This window comes from Rhipicephalus sanguineus, chromosome 10, assembly GCF_013339695.2.
Source record: "Rhipicephalus sanguineus isolate Rsan-2018 chromosome 10, BIME_Rsan_1.4, whole genome shotgun sequence".
In the NCBI taxonomy this organism is placed as follows: domain Eukaryota; kingdom Metazoa; phylum Arthropoda; class Arachnida; order Ixodida; family Ixodidae; genus Rhipicephalus; species Rhipicephalus sanguineus.
The window spans coordinates 110,332,636-110,350,956 of NC_051185.1; the positions used below are offsets into that span (position 1 = coordinate 110,332,636).

Sequence of the window (18,321 nt, forward strand, 5' to 3'; positions counted from 1 at the left end):
ATATTTAATTTTTTTCTAAGCACGAGTTCAAAAACAAGATGATCTACAGTGGAACTTACACAGCATTATTGCCATAACTAGCATGACCAAATTAACCCATACTTTATGCTTAACAAAGGCTTCTTACAAAGTATGCATTGCCAGAAGAGTAACGAGGTGTCAGGTCACATCAAAGTTTTCTTTACCCAAGTGTTGCTGAAAATTACACAAAAACTACAAGGTGGCCAACATTTAAGCTTGTGTTGCATCAACAAAACCAACTGAGAGCTATGCTGCTACTGAAGACATGTCTACAATAATAATAATTGTCGGGGTTTTATGTAATAATAAAAATTTTTTAGGTTTTACTTCCCAAAACAAAGATATGATTATGAGAAAGGCCGTAGTGGAAAAAAAGCTCAAAAAATTTCAACCACCTGGGGTTCTTTAATGTGCACCTAAATCTAAGTACACGCACCTCCAGGGTTTTCGCCTCCACCGAAAGTGCGGCTGCCACGGCCGGGATTCGATCCCGTGACTGTCGGGTCAGCAATTGAGCACCATAACCACTGGACCACCGTGGTGGGTGGGTTTTACATCCAAAAACCATATGATATGATTATGGGGGACGCCGTAGGGTTCTGGAAATTTAGGCCATATGGTGTTCTTTAATGTGCACCTAAATCTAAGTGCACGGGCATCTAGCCTTTAGCCTCCATCGAAATGTGGTCACTGCGACCAGGATACAATCCCGCGACCTTTGGACAAGCAGTCAAGTGCCTAACCACTAGACCACTGCAGTGGGTCTGAAGACATGCCTCTACAACATGTACTTGGTTAACAGCAAAGCAACATCGTACAAGTGCTGGACACAGCAGCCGAGATTTCAAACAGAACTGTGAAGAGCTTCGACAAAAGTAAAGACATGAAATTCACCAAAAACATCATAACACTGCAGGGTAGGTGCCTAGCAAGCTTTACTGGGCAGTCTGACACAAATGGCACTCCGATAAGTGCCTGCAGCATGCTCAAATATTTCTTTCCCGCTCACAGACATCAAGAAAAAAAAATCTTACAGACTTCCTTTGAGGCATAAAGTTTGAGGCTTTTTTTTTTTTCAAAAACAACAACGTTTGGAAGAAGGCCACATACAGCATTTCTAGCAGACGAATGCGTGCTAGCATGTAGCTTTGGGCAGAGTGGTATATTGCTGAACCTGAAATCTGTGTTTTTCACCTTTCACCACTGTTTTTTCATTTCCAATGCTTTTCCAAGCTCCATATGTTTCCTATGCTACAAGTGCAAATGCAGGCATAGGCATGGTACCATCTGAGACAGAACCATAGCAAGAGATAGCAACAAGCAGTCTTGTTTCACAAGATGCCTTGCTTGAAACCAGAAACCCAGGAACAAACATGTTTGTACTCAAGTTTAGAGCAGATATCTCCAAACCACATGCATATTTTTCTGCGCTACACATGTGTGCACTTTCGGTTGGATTAAGACCAGTCAAACCGGCTGGCTATTCAAGCCAGCCGGCACACATGTACTCTAGGCACGCATGTGTGCCCCATGTGTGCCTGCGTGGGGCATTGCCTCAGCAGCACGCATGCAGCTGTGTCTTCCCCCAACAATGAGATCACGTCGTAAAAGGGTGTGTGCCTCAATGAGGGTGTTAGGGTAACGCTTGTAGAGAACAAGGCCGTCAAGGATTATTCTGAAAAGCCCTCCTTGCAGGGACAAGGCTTCTTCCAGAAGCTCTAATGGGGTCAGTGAGGCGTTAGACACTTTCCTCATGCCTCAATGCCAAGCCGTGTGGCTCCTACTGCCTGTGGCGAGACCAAAGTGAAGTTGGCTAAGATGTACATGGACTTGCTTGATTGGCTTAGATTACATGGAGTTAAGGCTTTAGCGTGTTAACCAATGCATGGTTCGCAGAAGGAGTAGCGTCCACTGGACCAATACTCCTTAGAAGGGCACTCTTAAGGGGTGATGCGGGTCGAAGACACTTTTTTTATTATTCAACCTAGAGCAATGAAACTAGGGGTATTTGTAGAAATGTTTATGCTGATGTCAAATATATAATTAGTTTTCTTGTAAGTTGCATACTTTTTGTTCTGCACCATGACAAATGTGTAAAACATAGGCCTTTTAGCCCCCCTATTTAGATTCTTAAACTTCTATACATTTTGCCAATTAATGGCTCATATTGTTCCATTTGAACTGTAGAGTGCTGAAAACTATCCAGAAAGTGCATAGAAAATATTTGCTAGACGTGAAAAATTCAAACATGGGAAATCCATTATTACGCCGACCCCGGTAAATGTTTACTTGCGAATTTTCGAATATGCATAAATAATATTGAGATTTGGGGGAGATAACTGCACTCCTCACACCTTAGAGAAAATTTGGGCAAAATTTCATGCAGATCCGAGCACCACAAATACCAAAATCAAGAGGGACACGCTGAAAAAGTTGCCAAAAAGTGTGTTTTGAGAAAAACGAATTTTAAAGTTAAATTTGGGTGTTTATTTATGAAACAGGTAACGAAATCTGATCAAAATTGCACACAAAAGAGGTAAATTGTTCTTTTAGTAGCCACTGCCACTAAAATGAGCCAGCGCCTCAAGTTTCTCGTTCACAGCTCTTTCGAGCAGAGTAGCTATTGTGCGAGCTCCCGCTGCCGTAGGTTCTGCTTGCGATTGGTCCGTCACTCGCCACACCTACGCTGGCCTCCTCGCTCGGAGAAACTTGCCGCAACGTATACGTCATCGAAAGAATACTTTCGGGGCACTCGCTGTTCTCGCATAGTAGTTCCAGAAATGACGCCTTTGCGTTTGTAAGCTGGTTCCCGGACGCGTATTCCCGAATGGTGACACGTTGGACACACTGTACCGATCACGAGGATGTTCAATGCTGTTATGTCATCGATCAAGGAAGACTCTTTCTATCATGATCTTTCTTCGTCGTCGAAGAGTCCGAGAGGCCCTGACATATTCGAACGCCACGGCAAACTCGTCGGAAGCATCGCCGTCGCAAGGCCTCGCGGCAGCAGACGCACTTGCCGTTCGGCGAGTGTTTGGCTTCAATTTGCGCCGGCGTCCTCAAAATTTGCTCACCGAGCGATACTTCACTGGCCGGTGACTGCGCTTGCTACGGTTCTCTTCATCCATGATGAAAATAAATACGCGAGAGAAACGTTCAGCTGCGCAGCTCGATGAAACACGGACCCTGCAAGCAGGCTTCACAACTCACAACACGCAAGGCGTGCAGCAACCAATGGCGGTCCCCGATCCGTACCATGTGATTTAAAAGCCAGTCGTAGCGCTCGAAAAGCGCGGCAAAAGCATGCTTTCTTTATTATTTCTTGTGCTTCTGTATCGCGGGAAACCGTGGTTATTTGAAGATCTCCTCATGCGATCCCCAATGGCGAGCGGCCGCGCGTTATCGGCCGCGAGGCGCTAGAAGACGTCACACTTTCGGTCAAGATTAACAGCCACCTTGTGCTCTTTAGACGTAATTTTAACGCATTTCCAGTTGAGTCTCGATTTTTATTTTTATTTTCGGAACAGTAGAGATACTAATGTTAACAAAACAGGTGAAAACAAAAAATCGATAATTTTTGAAAAAACTCGAGTTTTTCGACCCGCATCTCCCCTTAAAGTAATTTGGACTTGTTTGCATTATTTCACCAATTATGTAGCATCTTACATTGTTGCATCACCACCAGAGGCTGGATTTTTAGGCACTAAAAAAGCTTTTTTTAAGCGCCAAAAATAGGCAGGCAAGACAGCGTTTTAGGCCTACAATATCGTAAATATAGGCACAATAAATTTTTACATAAATGCAAATAATTTCAAAGCAAGACGTGTGACCTCTGTTTACGACAAGAAAACAAAAAAATTTTATTGATTAAGGTGGTACACAGGCACCAAGAGCTGAACGTAGCCATGCAATTCTCCTTTGTCCGTCATGCCTTGCAGAACACGCACAGTCTCTGCGCTTATTATTTAGCATGGTGAGTTAAGTGTCACAGTCGAATCAACGCACTCCCGTGTGCCTTTCTTTTCGGCATGACTGAAAAGGGTGGAGCAGGAGCAGACAGCCAGATCGCTAAAAGACCAGAAGGAAAGAACTCTTCCTACTGGCTGGGTCCAATGGCATAGAACTAGATTGTCCCCCGGCAGTGAACACCTTAAAGAGTAAATTACAAACTAAACAAAAGCCGCGTGCACATCACATTTTTCTTTCTTCTCTTGCTCTTCACTCTTCCCTGATGACTCTCCACAATTTCGCATTCACCAACCGCTCGCACCATGTCAGCACAGTGGTATATGCTCGCTGGCGCTTTCACTGCTGCTAGCGGTTGTTTCCGGGAGTTGGCTAGGTTGAACCCCATAGAGTTCTGAACAGTTCAATATTTAGCGGTAACATGAATAACAAGCTCAAACTGCACCGGGAAGTGAAACTTGAGGTTAAATAGTGTTCAAATAAGCACCAGTTTAGAAAATAGGCATTTATAGGCACCTATAGGCATTCAGGCATGCCAAAAATAGGCATTTATAGGCACTCTAAAAATACTCGTGTTAAAGAGACAGGGCGTGCAAACACGGACACAAGAGAGAAATCAAGACACCACAAACGCCGACTAACAGTTGAAAAGGCGCACAACGGCGGAAGAGAAAGCAGGCACAAAAACTTATCTGCGCATGCCCAAGCAATAGGCGAACCTATCAATCTGTCACGCGTGGTGGTCTACGTGAGAGATAACTATTCAGACACTTGATTTCTTCTTTATGCAGGTTAATCAATGGTTGGCTCACGTATGCGCTACCACTATTATCGATATGCCAGGCCTCAACCATTAAAGGTGTTTCTTCATTCCTATGCTGGTACAAAATCACACATTCATCGAATTTTGGTCTGCACTTAGTCTCAACAATGTAAAGACAGATGGTGAGCCTCCGGTAAGCGATCTGTTATGTTCCATTAATCTCTGGTTAACACAGCGACCCGTTTGCCCTACGTAACAGCGGTAAAAGTGTATAAGATTCCGTTTAGCTGCGGCCGCTTTTGCGAAGGGCAAACGGGTCGCTGTGTTAACCTGAGATTAATGGAACATAAGAGATCCCTAACCGGAGGCTCACCATCTGTCTTTACATTGTTGAGATTGTAAGTGCACACCAAAACTCGATGAATGTGCGATTTTGTACCGGCATAGGAATGAAGAAACGCCTTTAATGGTTGAGGCTTGGCATATCGATAATAGTGGTAGCGCATACGTGAGCCAACCATCGATTAACCTGCATAAAGAAGAAATCAAGTGTCTGAATAGTGATCTCTCACGTAGACCACCACGCGTGACAGATTGATAGGTTCGCCTATTGCTTGGGCATGCGCAGATAAGTTTTCGTGCCTTCTTTTTTTTTTCCGCCGTTGTGCACCTTTTTAGTTGTTAGTCGGCGTTTGTGGTGTCTCGACTTCTCTCTTGTGTCAGTGTTTGCACGCCCTGTCTTTTCAGAATGAATACTTACCAACTAGCTCAGCTCTCTGTTATTTTAAAATAAAAACACTATAAAAGCCCTCTTTAGCCTCTAATTCATGCTCATATATCAAAGTGGCTCGATAGGAATGCAAGGAACAAAACAGCCATTTGCCTAAAATCCAGTCTCTAGTCATCACCATTCGCAAGCCTGTGCAACACCAGCTGCATAGTACTTACCAATTACCAATCTTCACTGGGAGAGGCAGAGGGGGAATCTGTCTCAAGCTGTGCTGTTTTGACACCTCTCTCTGCACTTTCCAACCTGGCATCGGGCTTGCATCACTCATGTTGACCACAGGGACACCTCTTCTGCAGCACATGTGGATTAGCCACTGCAGATCATTTTTAGAAGCAATTTTATTTAGGATAACGTTCCATATCATTCCCACAGAGCAATGCCGGCTGCTCCAACACTCGACACAGATGTGGATGACACTGTACAAGACCAATAGATTCTGTGTATTACACTTGCTAGCCTTATAGAGGTTATGCTGTTTCTTTATTAGTATCTCATTGGGCTAGCCTTGTGTGACCTCAGTCGTATAGAGATTTTTGGTGGTCTGTTAGACAACGTTTATTTCCAAATTCCGCTGTTCTCACGTATCACTTACTTCTTGCGAGAATGGAACTTACACTACTTGAGAACACTTACTGTCTTTACACAATCAATGAACATTAGTTGATTCTACTGCACAAATGTCAAGATACACTTATGTGTTTAAGAGGAACTTCAGCGTTTAACACAAGAGACGTCTATAAAGGCAAATACATGCCAATTTTACTTCAGTCACAACATTGCGTGACATGATTTGCTTTGCCACAACTAGCCATTCAATGAGAAAAACAGCTGGTGCTGACAGCTGCAAGATTGATTTCCATGAAAAATAAGCAGCTTTAACATATTCTGCAATGCAAATTTAGTAAACAAACAATGATTGGCTAACAGTGGCTGCCATATTTGCTAAATCCAGCTGAACTTGAAGGGTTGTTACTTCGACAGTCTCGTATCTTCTTCAGGGGCCCTGCACCCCAAATTACGCATGTCGCTTGCTATGGGTCTTAATGAGTGCTGTGGCACCAGTGAAATTGACGAGAAAGAAGCGTTTGATATTTTAAGTTGTTCCCAAAGCGCGTTTCCGCGCCAACTGCAGCGACGTACATCAACAATTTCTGCTGTCAAAAGTGAGGTATCGCTCAGCAGTGAGGTATCGCTCAGCAGTGAGGTATCGCTCAGCAGTCTTGGCGACGTCCATGAACTTCTAGTGGCTTCTCTTCGTACGTATCGAGGCACGGTGTGTTGCTTCCTCGTGAGAGTTTGCATTCAAAGTCCAGTCGCAGCAGCTCATCGTCTCTGGTGTGTTTTGACCTCCCATTTGACAGCATATAGTCGTCTGCTGAATTATGCGGCACCGAATCCATCAGAAAATACGGGGGCCTGCTTGTGGCAGGAAGGCCACCATGTGCTGCAGCATTCTGGTACAGCAAAATGTAAGCCGCGTTTTGACTGGAAGCAGCCACAACCAGACTGACACATCACTGGGCGAGTGAAATATGAAAGGATATGCCAGTTTCTGTCATCTACTTTTATTCTGAACTTGGTTCAATAACTTCCGTTTGCGTGCGTCTATCTCCAAAATTCCTTTTTGCATAATCTTAGGGTGACAAAAGGAACGCGTTGCAGCGTAAAACTACATGGGTGAAAGTTCCTACTTTTCCTGCAAATAAAAAATATTTTTATTGACAACAAACAGCAGCACCACAGAGGAGAGAAACAGCAGAAAGGAAAAAAAATTTTTAGGATGGCAAAAACAAATTTTGCTTTTGTCAAAAAAATTCAGAAGTCTTCACCGAGCCAGAACTGCTTTTTTCTAATTGTTCAAACGGGGGACTCTGATGACATCCCACAAAAAAACTATAGTAGCTGTGTCTCAAAATTTTTCCTGACATACTATGAATAGCGTGCATTTACAAAATGTTACCTTCCAGTATTGAGGCCCTTATTTTAAGAAAAATAATAACAAATAGGGCACATTGCTCCATAATGCTCAAATTTTAGGTTTTTTTTTGCTCCACATCTATGAACTTTCAAATTTCTCAGAGCGTTAGCACACATTGGGTTAACAATGGTGCCAAATACAACTGCCTGGAAGGATGTCAAACACAAAACCAAAAATGCTTGAGGGCATGTCTTTGAAAATGAAATATACTGAACATCAATGAAAAACATAAGACCACCTTCAATCGTTCAATTTTCTTTAAACTCCCCAGAATTAAAGCTCAGCGCATGTTCTCAGTACAGTCGTAGGTGAAACTAGCCAACAAGTTCACCCTTCTAATTACAGTAAAACCTCGTTAATTAAAAGTCACTGGGACCGTGAAAAATCATCAAATTAAGTGGGTTTTTGAATTAACAAAACATACAAGAAGTGGGATGCAAGGGACTTTGTTGAATTACTGAAAGTAATCAAAGGTGGTCGTTTCCAGTTCCTGCTAGTTTGAGGCCCCAAGGGTTATGTTTTCCAGCAATACCCGGTCCCAATTCTGCCGCAAACCCGGGAAAACAGCAGGCCTCGCTGCTGCCAGCGCAAAAAAGAAAAAGTAGAAGTTTCAATGCAAGGGCGAAGCAATGAATGCGATAGCAGCAAACTGTAATGTTATATGAAGTGAGGCTGGCAGCTAACTCTTTTGGGTTCAATCTTGCGTAACTCTACAAAATGTTGATGTAAGCAAATACGGCCACTCAAGGGAGAGATGCTCTTTCCGCACAGTCTCTTTGCGTTGAGAGCACAGCACGTAGGAGGGTCATTCCACGCCAACTGTCCCAGCCGGGGCGCTCGACAAAAATCAATTTCTCTGAAAAAATCTGAGAAAATTACACACATATAGACATTAGTTCTGCAGTATTTCCCCAAAATATTTTGAGCGGCAAAAATGTTTTGGGCACGTGAGCGCCATTTGAACTTCTCGATATGGTGGAAAACCAGGTACGAAAGAAAAATTCGCTATAAATGGACCGTTTTACGCATTCATTTGAAACTAGCTTTTTTGTGTTTTTAGAGCATCGCGCTTTCATTATAGGACAGTTGCTCAGGGTAGCTTTATGTTTTTCACTCCTTGGCGCGTAGGTAAAATTGGGTAAATTGCAGCGTTTTCGGGAATTTTTTTACAAAAGACGACTGTAGATCAAATGCATCAATTATTTTTGTAGAACTCTCCATAAAACATACTATCGCCTAAAGTTTTTGTTTTGCCTGTGTGCGGCGTACAGGCTTTAAAATAAAATCCTGAACTTGGAAAAAACGCTACATTGGCCTAATTTCAGACGTCTGTAGCACCCTAAGGTGGTCCAAGAAAAAATAAGCAGAAAAGTGCATACGATTGAGAATCATAACATCTTCGTCCACGGAAAGTTTAATCGAAGTAGTTTTTGTTTTAGTGAAGAAAAATTTTTTTCAAATTTAGTCTCACCATTGCATTATTTCGCTACGGGGGCAGCGCGAACCGACTGAATTTACTGCATAAAAAAAAGAGGTAATGTATTCGTAGGACATGGTTTTCAGCTCCTTATGTTAGTACTTTATGATGTATATTACATATCAAGGAGGTGATAAACAGAGGTAAAAATATAACAATACGATTGGCTTAGGTGCCCAAATTCCCCCAATAATGAATCGCGTTACATATTGCATTGTTTACGCACACCGGAGGCGGAGGAATTGGCACCGGATAACTACGCCACATAAAAAGGCTCTTGTGATCTCATAACAGCTGTAAAACAGTACATGTTACTAGACTGACAAATTCTACTTTAACCAAAATCTCCTGCCTGCAACCATCCAAATAAGGATGTGAAAAATAGCTTGGCATATCCCGTCTGTAGTGTCGCGGTCGACGGACGGAATGCGTGAATACGCGGGGCGTTGTCACATCATGTGCCGTTCGTTGCGGAATACCCAGATGAACTCCGTTTGGATCCGCTATAAATTACCACGCTCACGCCTACTTTCTCCGATTTACATGAACTTTGAGACTTAACTTATTTTGACGCCAAATGATTCTCAGAGCCGCATGCAATAAGTAACGCGATTCATTATTGGGGAATTTCGGCACCTAAGTCAATCGTATTGTTATATTTTTACCTGTGTTTATCGTCTCCTTGATATGTAACATACATCATAAAGTACGAACAAAAGGAGCTGAAAACCATGTGATACGAATACATTACCTCTTTTTTTTTATCCAGTAAATTCAGTCGGTTTTTACTTCCCCCGTAGCAAAATAATGCAATGGTGGGACTAAACTTGAAAAAATGTTTTCTTCACTGAAACAAAAACTACTTCGATTAAACTTTCTGTGGACGAATATGTTATGATTCTCAATCGTATGCGCTTTTCTGCTTATTTTTTCTTGGACCACCTTAGGGTGCTACAGACGTCTGAACGTAGGCCAATGTAGCGTTTTTTCCAAGTTCAGGATTTTATTTCAGAACCTGCGCGCCTCACACAGGCAAAACAAAAATTTTAGGCAATAGTACGCTTTATGGAGAGTTCTATAAAAATAATTGATGCATTTGATCTACAGTCGTCTTTCGTAAAAAAATTCCCGAAAACGCTGCAATTTACCCAATTTTACCTACGCGCCAAGGAGTGAAAAACATAAAGCTACCCTAAGCAACTGTCCTATAATTAAAGCGCGATGCTCTAAAAACACAAAAAAGCTAGTTTCAAATGAATGCGTAAAAGGGTCCATTTATAGCGAATTTTTCTTTCGTACCTGGTTTTCTACCATATCGAGAAGTTCAAATGGCGCTCACGTGTCCAAAAAATTTTTGCCGCTCAAGATATTTTGGGAAAGTACTGCAGATCATATGTCTATACGTGTGTAATTTTCTCAGACTTTTTCAGAGAAATTCATTTTTGTCGAGCGCCCTGACTGGGACAGTTGGCATGGAATGACCCAGGATATACGAGCTGCCCGCTGAGGGCTGCAGGGATAGCACATGCGCCAGCGATCGCGACTGTGCCCTTAGAATTAAAGTTGCTGCTTGAGTGACACCCTTCTCCCTTGTGTCTTTTCAAGCTTGTTCAAAACAGGCGGGATGATCTTATCGCATGCGCCCTCTGAGCGACAGAGATGGGCCGGCTCAATTGATCTCTGCTTCAGCCGCGTTCGTCGCCCCCGTTCACGCATTTTTACCCGCGGTAGAACATACGATGCGCAGCAGAATGTTATCAATTTGAACTTTATATGGCACATGACGGCAGTGGCAAAAACCTGTCGAGAGTGTCCGTAAATCGCTATCGCAATAAAAAGAAAACCGGTCACGTGGTCAGCTGAAATGCGTGCCTGCGGAAAAGACGTGCTTCACCGCAACACAGTAGTGACACGCGGGCAGCATGTCACCTGCTCCTTGCTGCGTCAGCACGTCATGATGTGACCATTCACACATTCTTTCTGGTCAAATAAATAATTTAATAAGGGCGAGTGTGACGGTATTCGTGATGTGTTCTGGCTGGAAAACATGATCATTGAAGTTTTTGAACTGAGTTTGCGAAGTAGGTGTTGCAGGCAAAAACTCTGCCAGCAGTGCAAGTGTGCAAATTGACGAAGCAACTGCGAATCGAAGGTTTGCATACATCACGAATTCCGTCAGAACGCCCTTTATTACTTTTTTTTCCCAGAAAGAATGGCTAAATCATGACGCAGTGACGTTGTGAGAAGCATACGACATGCTGCCCGCATGTCACCACTGTATTGCAGTGAAGCACGTCTTTTTCACAGGGGCAAATTTCATCTGACCACAAAACCGTGGGTTCTTTTTTGTTTTTTTTATGTTATGCTGGCAGCAATGAGGCTGGGGTGCTTCACCTGTCACTCACTAGTATCGTTACATTGCATTGCCTTGTGGCTCCTAAGGGCTGTCATTTCCACGAATTTGCAGCGAAATCGGGACCGGGAATTGGCAAATGGCACCTAAAGTTTTCGAATTAACCGGGCTGGTGCTGACCACCGCTTCAAATTATCCACACAAATTTACTTTGCAAAATACGGGACTGCAGAAATCTTTCGAATTAAGTGGCATTTCGAATTAACCGAGTTCCAATTAATGAGGTTTCACTGTGTAATCTGTAAAACTATGTTACATTATTTTTGCGGGATTGGAGTTTTAAAGCCACTAAAGTGGCCAAAGTGATGTTAATGCGCAACCACTTAAATGAGCAAGCGTGTATGTGGCTATAGTTGCCATTGTCACGACTTTTAGATCGTAAATATGTTCTCTCGTGTTCACGAGAGCTACCCGTAATAATAGGAGCATTATTGAACACTGTGCCATATTTGTGATTTTTTTTAGTAAATAAAAGCTTGGAAACTGCAAGTTAACAACATTTTGTAAACAAACGCTATTCACAGTATGTCAAGAAAAATTTTGACACCCACAGCTACAATTTTTTTTTTTTTACAGCAAAAGCTGTTATGAGATCACAACAATGGCCGTTTTTTGGCGCCATAGCTGTCCGCCGCCGCCAGTGTCCGTAACAGCTAACGCGCGAAGTAAGAAAAAATATCCAGGACGGAACGGGGTTCGAACATGGGCCCTCTATGTGGGAGCCCGGTATGCTACTTCAGAGCCATGCCGGTGCTTGAAACTCCTCTGCAAAAAGGCCATATACAGGCTTCATGTCGGGAAGGAACCACATTAACATATGTAATACAGTTTAGACCGCTTATAACGTAGGTCGCCGGAGTCGCAGATAACTGCACTATAAGCGGTACCGCACTATAACCAAAACAATGATTTTTAAGGTCCTCTTATATGCAAAACATTTGGGCTGATCGGCCACGCGTATGCGCCGATCGCGTGACGCGGCGGAAACATTCATTGTCTATTTATAAGCGGAAAGGGTTACCTGTTTGTGCACATCCCAGTCTTTCCAAACGGCCTTGATGTGAAGCAGACAAAACACAAAACAGATTCAAGAAACGCCTTTAATTATTCTCCCTGTGGGCGAAAAAATGCCGTTATTTTGCTTTGCCGCTGCTTGCTAATGGCCTTGGCTATGATCTCGTCCTCAACAGCACATAGGCGTTGGAGTGCCTCGTCAGTGAGCTTGTTCGCGGCGCAAAACCCTTTCAGTTTGGTGAGGTACTCCAGTGCCTCCTTGCACGACACGTCTGGATTGTCGTCGGAATCCTCAACAGGCACAGACCCGAGTGCAGCCTCGTCTTCGTCACCCCGGACCGCTGCGACGATGTCTTCATCGGTTGCAGCCTTCTCACACACGTCCACGTCGGCGTCGATGTCCTCCGAAAAGTCCTCGAAAGTGTCGCTTTCCGATACAACGTGGTTTTTGATCAAATCGGACCATACCTGACGACCAACCAGCACTCCTGGTTGGTCGTCACCGTCGTCAGCGGGCGCATCGGCACAGCGATCGCTGATGAAGCCTGCTTTTTCAAAGCATTTCTTAATTGTAGACGGCTTGACTTGCCACCAAGAGGCTGCGACCATATCTATAGCTGCTCTCAAATCCACTTTCAGAGGCTCTTTCCGCTGCAAATGCAGGAGAACTTTTTCGCATATGCGCTTCTTGTATAGAGCCTTTACAGTTGCTATGACGCCTTGATCTAGCGGCTGGCTCTTCGCGGTGGTGTTGGCAGGAAGGAACTTCAAGTTCACAGCTGCAAGTTTTGGCTGGACATTACGAGCTGAGCAGTTATCCAAAATGATGACGACACGGCGCTTTTGCGTCACCATTTCCTCGTCAAATTTTTGCAGCCAATCTTTGAACAAGTCTTGGGTCATCCAAGCCTTGCCGTTGGCTTTGTACGTCATGGGAAGATGCTCAGTCTTCCGGAAGCAACGCGGCCGCGCATACTTCCCTATGACAAGTAAGCGGCGCTTGTCTGAACTATCTAAGTTGGCGCAGAACAATACTGTCACACGTTCTTTTGACGCCTTACGTCCAGTGCAGGGCTCACCTTTCATTGAAAGAGTCCGATTCGGGAGCAGGTTATAAAATAGTCCAGCTTCGTCAGCGTTATAAATGTCGCGGTCCGCATGGGCCAGAAACATTGCCTCAACGTTGATATTCAGCCACGTTTGCACCACGGAATCGTCAACTTGTCCACTTTCGCCAGAAATAACTCTGCAGGTCATTCCATGGCGATCCTTAAACCGCTGGATCCAGCCGTTTAAGGGGTTAAATTCATCGTGCCGCAAAAGATTAGCGAAGCACTTGGCCTTCTCTTGTAGAATGGGCCCACTAATCAGCACGTTGTGAGCCCGCACTTCGGAACCATCGGAATAAGGCAGCGTCGACATCCTCGTACTTCGAAGTGCGCATTCTTACGATGAGGCAGCATTCATGTCCAGCTGCTGTCGCACCTTGTCACGATTCTTCCAAATCGCCGACACGGTGGTATCCGCGATACCATATTTTGCCGCCACAGCAGTTTTCTTGGTGCCCTTTTGAACATCTTTCACTATGGCGACCTTCGTTTCCAGCGAAACGGCTTGCCGTTTCCTGGCGCCTGCAGGTGTGGATGAAGCCATCAAAAGCACGCGGTCGTGAAGAAAAGTAGGCCCAGCAACCAATCGATCAGGAGAAGCAAAACACAACACCAAAGGAGCGAGGCTTACGGGCCGACTGAGCGTGCCGCGCCAGTTGCCGTGCGGCCGTTCAACCGGTTCGACAACGCACGCTGTAGCGGCGGTGCTTCCATCTAACTTGAAGAGCAACAACTTGACAACGAGAACACCGATTGGCGGAGGAAACACGCGCTGTTTCGAATATCGCCTAATAAGAGTGCTCTGGCGCACCATGCTCCGGCGTCTTCTCTGCACCTGTTTTCACTCGTTCGCTCTGTGCGCCCTTCTCCTTCGCACAATGACCTCGTCTCTCTCTCTCTTTCACCAGCGCTCCTTGGGGCACCCGCTGCACCCCGTTGAGGAGGGCGTTCGCCGTCGCGGTTGTCTGCCGGACTTCGAGGCATCTGCACTGTAACCGGTACATTGCCTCCCGCGACTCCACTATAAGCGATATGCGTATACATAGGGTTCTGTGGGAGAATTAACGAGAGTCTGAAAAGACCGTATTATATCCGGTCCCGCACTATAAGCGGTTACATTATAAGTGGTCTATACTGTATAGCGCGGTAGAAGAGTAAAATAACAACCAGGCGTCACACAACACGAATTCTGCAACCAGGCATCACACAATGCAAATTGCATGAGTGGGTTGTAGAACGCTTCCAACCCATTACAAAGGGCTCTGCCATAATTTGTCATCGTCATCAGGCACAGCATCACCAAAGTGCACATAATGCCTACAGGTGTTTAACGAGTACCATGGTTCTCCGCAGAATGACGAAAAATGGCATAGTGGCTGCTTCCCTACTTCACAAAAATTATGATTTCTAGCATAGTGGGTTCCTCGCAAGTGCACTTCTATTGCAGAATAACGGAAAGGTGGGCGAGTTGGTTAGGGTTCATAGTGTAATGAATGGGGCAGCGCTAGAACGAATACAAGGACGAGAACAGCGCATGTCCTGTCTTTTCTCGTCCTTGTATTCGTTCTAGCGCTGCCCCATTCATTACACTATGCACTTCTATTGGTTGCCAAGGGAGCCCATAAGGCCCCCATGATCCATTTCCTCAGGGTCTCAATAAAGTTATTTCCCTCTCTCTCTCTTTCTCACATAAACGTATGTTATATAGTGTGGTGGGAGAGTGAAATAACGACTGGGTGTCATACAATGCTAATTAAGTAACTAGTGGGTCATTTAAACCTTCCAACCCATTACAAAGGGCTCAGCCATAATTCTTCATCATCAGCCGTTGCATCAACAAAGTGCTCATAACGTCTTACAGATGTGTAGCTTGTACCTCGCTTCTCCGCAAAATGATGAATAGTGGCGTAGTCGGTGCTTCCCAACTTCACAAAAATTATTATTCATGGCGTATAAATGCCGCTTTTCCAGTTTTAGCTGCGACTGTGCTGCGCTTTCCGCGCAGGCCTGGTGTTTTTTTTTTCTTTTTGTAGGATTTCATCAAAATCCACAATTTTCACGCAACTCACAAAAAGTGGTTCTGGCCCGGTGAGACATCAGAATTTTTTTGATGAAGGCCAATCTTTTTTTGCAAAACTAAGGTTGGTGTTGTGGCACTGGGGAAGCGGACAGCAAGATATATTTTTTTTGGCAAAATTAAAAGTGGTCGGCAGACATACACCGGCGTTCTTAAGCGAACGCACCAATATAGTTCTGACATCACACATATCATTAAATCGAGGATCATTACATCCAGATTCAGCTTCATGTATCAGCATAACTTTGAAAACTATATTCACATATCAAACTATTCCACAAACTCCTGGCAATCTGATATGTACACATCATACAATCACACACACTGCAATGTGCAATTTTGGATAGCCAAGAACGTTCTGTGGGGGTAGTGTGTGTCTCACTAGAGACACACACTAATTGAATGCAAAGAACAGTGTGAGGTAATGGGTATCAACCGTGCCTACCTCCTTTTGTCAAGCCTGTGTTCCTGGCTTGTGCATGTGCTCTTGCTTCCGCGGTGCTCGATGGTGGATGCTGCTCTCATGAAGCCCATAATCATCACGAAAGCTGAGACTCCAAATGTCGCTGCATGTGAATCTTTAGGGAGTACTTTCGGGTGAAGCCAAGAGAACAGACTTTGCACTTGAAAGGCTTATTGCTTGTGTGTTGGTGCTGGTGTATGCAGAGTCTTGACTCGCTTTTAGTTCGATATGCACACATGGTACAGGCATTCAAGTGAGTTCTTCTGTGCTCCAACTCACGTGACTTGTAACCAGTCGAATATGGGCAAAGGTCACACTGGTAGAGCGTTTCTCCCGTATGTTTGCAGATGTGGGCTTTGTAGGATGCCAAGTTCTTGAATGCCGCTGGGCAGACCTCACACTTGAAAGGTTTCACTGTGCTGTGTGATAACAGGTGCGATTTCAACTTGGAAAGGCTAGGTGCTGAGTATTTGCAGAGATGGCACCAAAAAAGCCGTTCATGGTTCGGTGCATTGCCCGTGCCGTGGTCTGTTCCTTCCTCAGCACTGTCACCAGTTGTCGCTGATGGAACTGCAGTTTGTAAAAGAAAACACAACATGCTCCGAATTTACTCAAAACTTTAAATTCTTCTTACTGCAAGTTCACAAGCAAACCAATCTACAGTGGTCATTCCACAATGCTATTGCCACAACCATCATGATTAAAATTAGCCCACACTCAATTCCTCCACAAAGCATCTTGCATCTATTCATTGCTAGATAAGACAAGAGGTCTCAGAATACTTCAAACTTTTCACTACACTAGTGCTGCTGAGAATTATGCCTAAATTTACAAGAGGGCCAACATTTAAGCATGTGTTGCATCATAAACAAAATCAACAGAGAGCTATGCTGTTACTGAAAACAAATACAGTCAAATCTCGTTACAACGAACACCACATTAACGAACATTTCAAATTAACGAACTTTTAAGAAATCCCGTGCCGACTGCTTATAGTTTCAATGTAAAAATATTTCACTACTACGAACTTCAGATTAACGAACATTTCAGAATAACGATCGTTATTTAATTCCTGTGTAATCTTAACAACGCCTCAGTACTACGAACTTATATCCCGAAATGCGAGGATTCTTAGATTTCCGTGTATCGGTCATGGCAGTCGGAGCTGTAAGGTAGCAGACGACGCAGCGTGAAGAGCGGACGCCCTCCCGCTAAAACCTGAGATGGCACGGGAGGAGAAAGACGCGGGCGGAGAACTTTTTTTTTTTTCCCCTTCGTTGCGGAGGCGACAACGCATCAGGTTTTGTAAAGGCCCGACCGCATGCATAGCATGCGACTTTCGAGCGAAGGCGACTGCGACAAACGGGCTCCGTCCCGCTGCTCGATTGAAAACTATTGCGCGCACGCAGGCAAATTACGAAAAAGAATTACAGAGTAGATGAATGACGAGATAAAGATGCCATAAAAGCGTTTCGGGACTTCCTTTTTTCGCAATCTTATGTTTAACCGCGGCAGTAGTATCTGCTGTGATCCCATGGGGCGCCCGGAAGCGTACGCTGCCTACGCTACGTCGCACTTTGCAAACTGTGTTATGTTTGGGTTAGTCCACGAGGCGCATTTCGACAACGTTTCCTCTTGCTGTCATAGAACGTTTAAGAAAAGCCGCAGCGCCTCACGTCGTTGCTTCGCAGGGAGAAGGGCTACCTCACACGACGACGATGTTGACATTGCAGCAAGCTACCACCACTGCAGCAAGCTACCACCGAAACATCAAAACGAACCGTCGATCATAAATAACGACAAAATACGGCCGCTGCATCGCTCTCCGCGTGAGATGGGGCTGTAAATAAGGTAGTCTATAACTTGCATTCCTTGAAGTACGCGCCGATTGGAAGCATCACGAGCAAATTGCAACCGAAGCAAGGGTCAGAGATGCTGCCATGTTGTTGGATATCGTCATGCTCACTTCCGGGCGACAAGCGATGTTTTCTGGCTTTCCAGAAACCTGGGATGCTATGGCGGAACGATTCTATTTCAGATTCCAATGCCTTTCGTGCTTTTCGCGCTTGGCCAGTGGTCAGAACGACGGTCCGTCCGTGTTATCAGCGCGATCAGCCAGCCGTGTGGAATCGGAAATAGCATCGTTTCGCGATTGCACCCCTGCGACAAGCGACGGCGATGGGTGGCCCTCTGCGACAGCAAATCCTGTCGGCTGTCGCTCAAAACTCGCGTGCATGCAGTTGGGCC

General features: G+C 44.6%; 2 protein-coding genes across 2 annotated transcripts in view; both read right to left on the reverse strand.

The window, feature by feature from the left end:
- The window catches only part of LOC119372249 (zinc finger and SCAN domain-containing protein 5B), a 41,834-nt gene that overhangs the window by 953 nt on the left and 22,560 nt on the right, over positions 1-18,321 (reverse strand). The window contains exons 5-6 of the mRNA XM_037642727.2: positions 16,057-16,644; positions 5,702-5,856 (exon numbers count right to left, since the gene is read on the reverse strand). Of these exons, the coding sequence (XP_037498655.1) occupies positions 16,151-16,644 (494 nt within the window). The 3' untranslated portion in view covers positions 5,702-5,856; positions 16,057-16,150. The remainder of the gene's footprint in view (positions 1-5,701; positions 5,857-16,056; positions 16,645-18,321) is intronic.
- On the reverse strand, positions 12,516-13,358 carry LOC119406654 (tigger transposable element-derived protein 6-like). Its single transcript, XM_037673386.1, has one exon. The coding sequence runs from the start codon at positions 13,356-13,358 to the stop codon at positions 12,516-12,518; it is 843 nt and encodes a 280-aa protein (XP_037529314.1).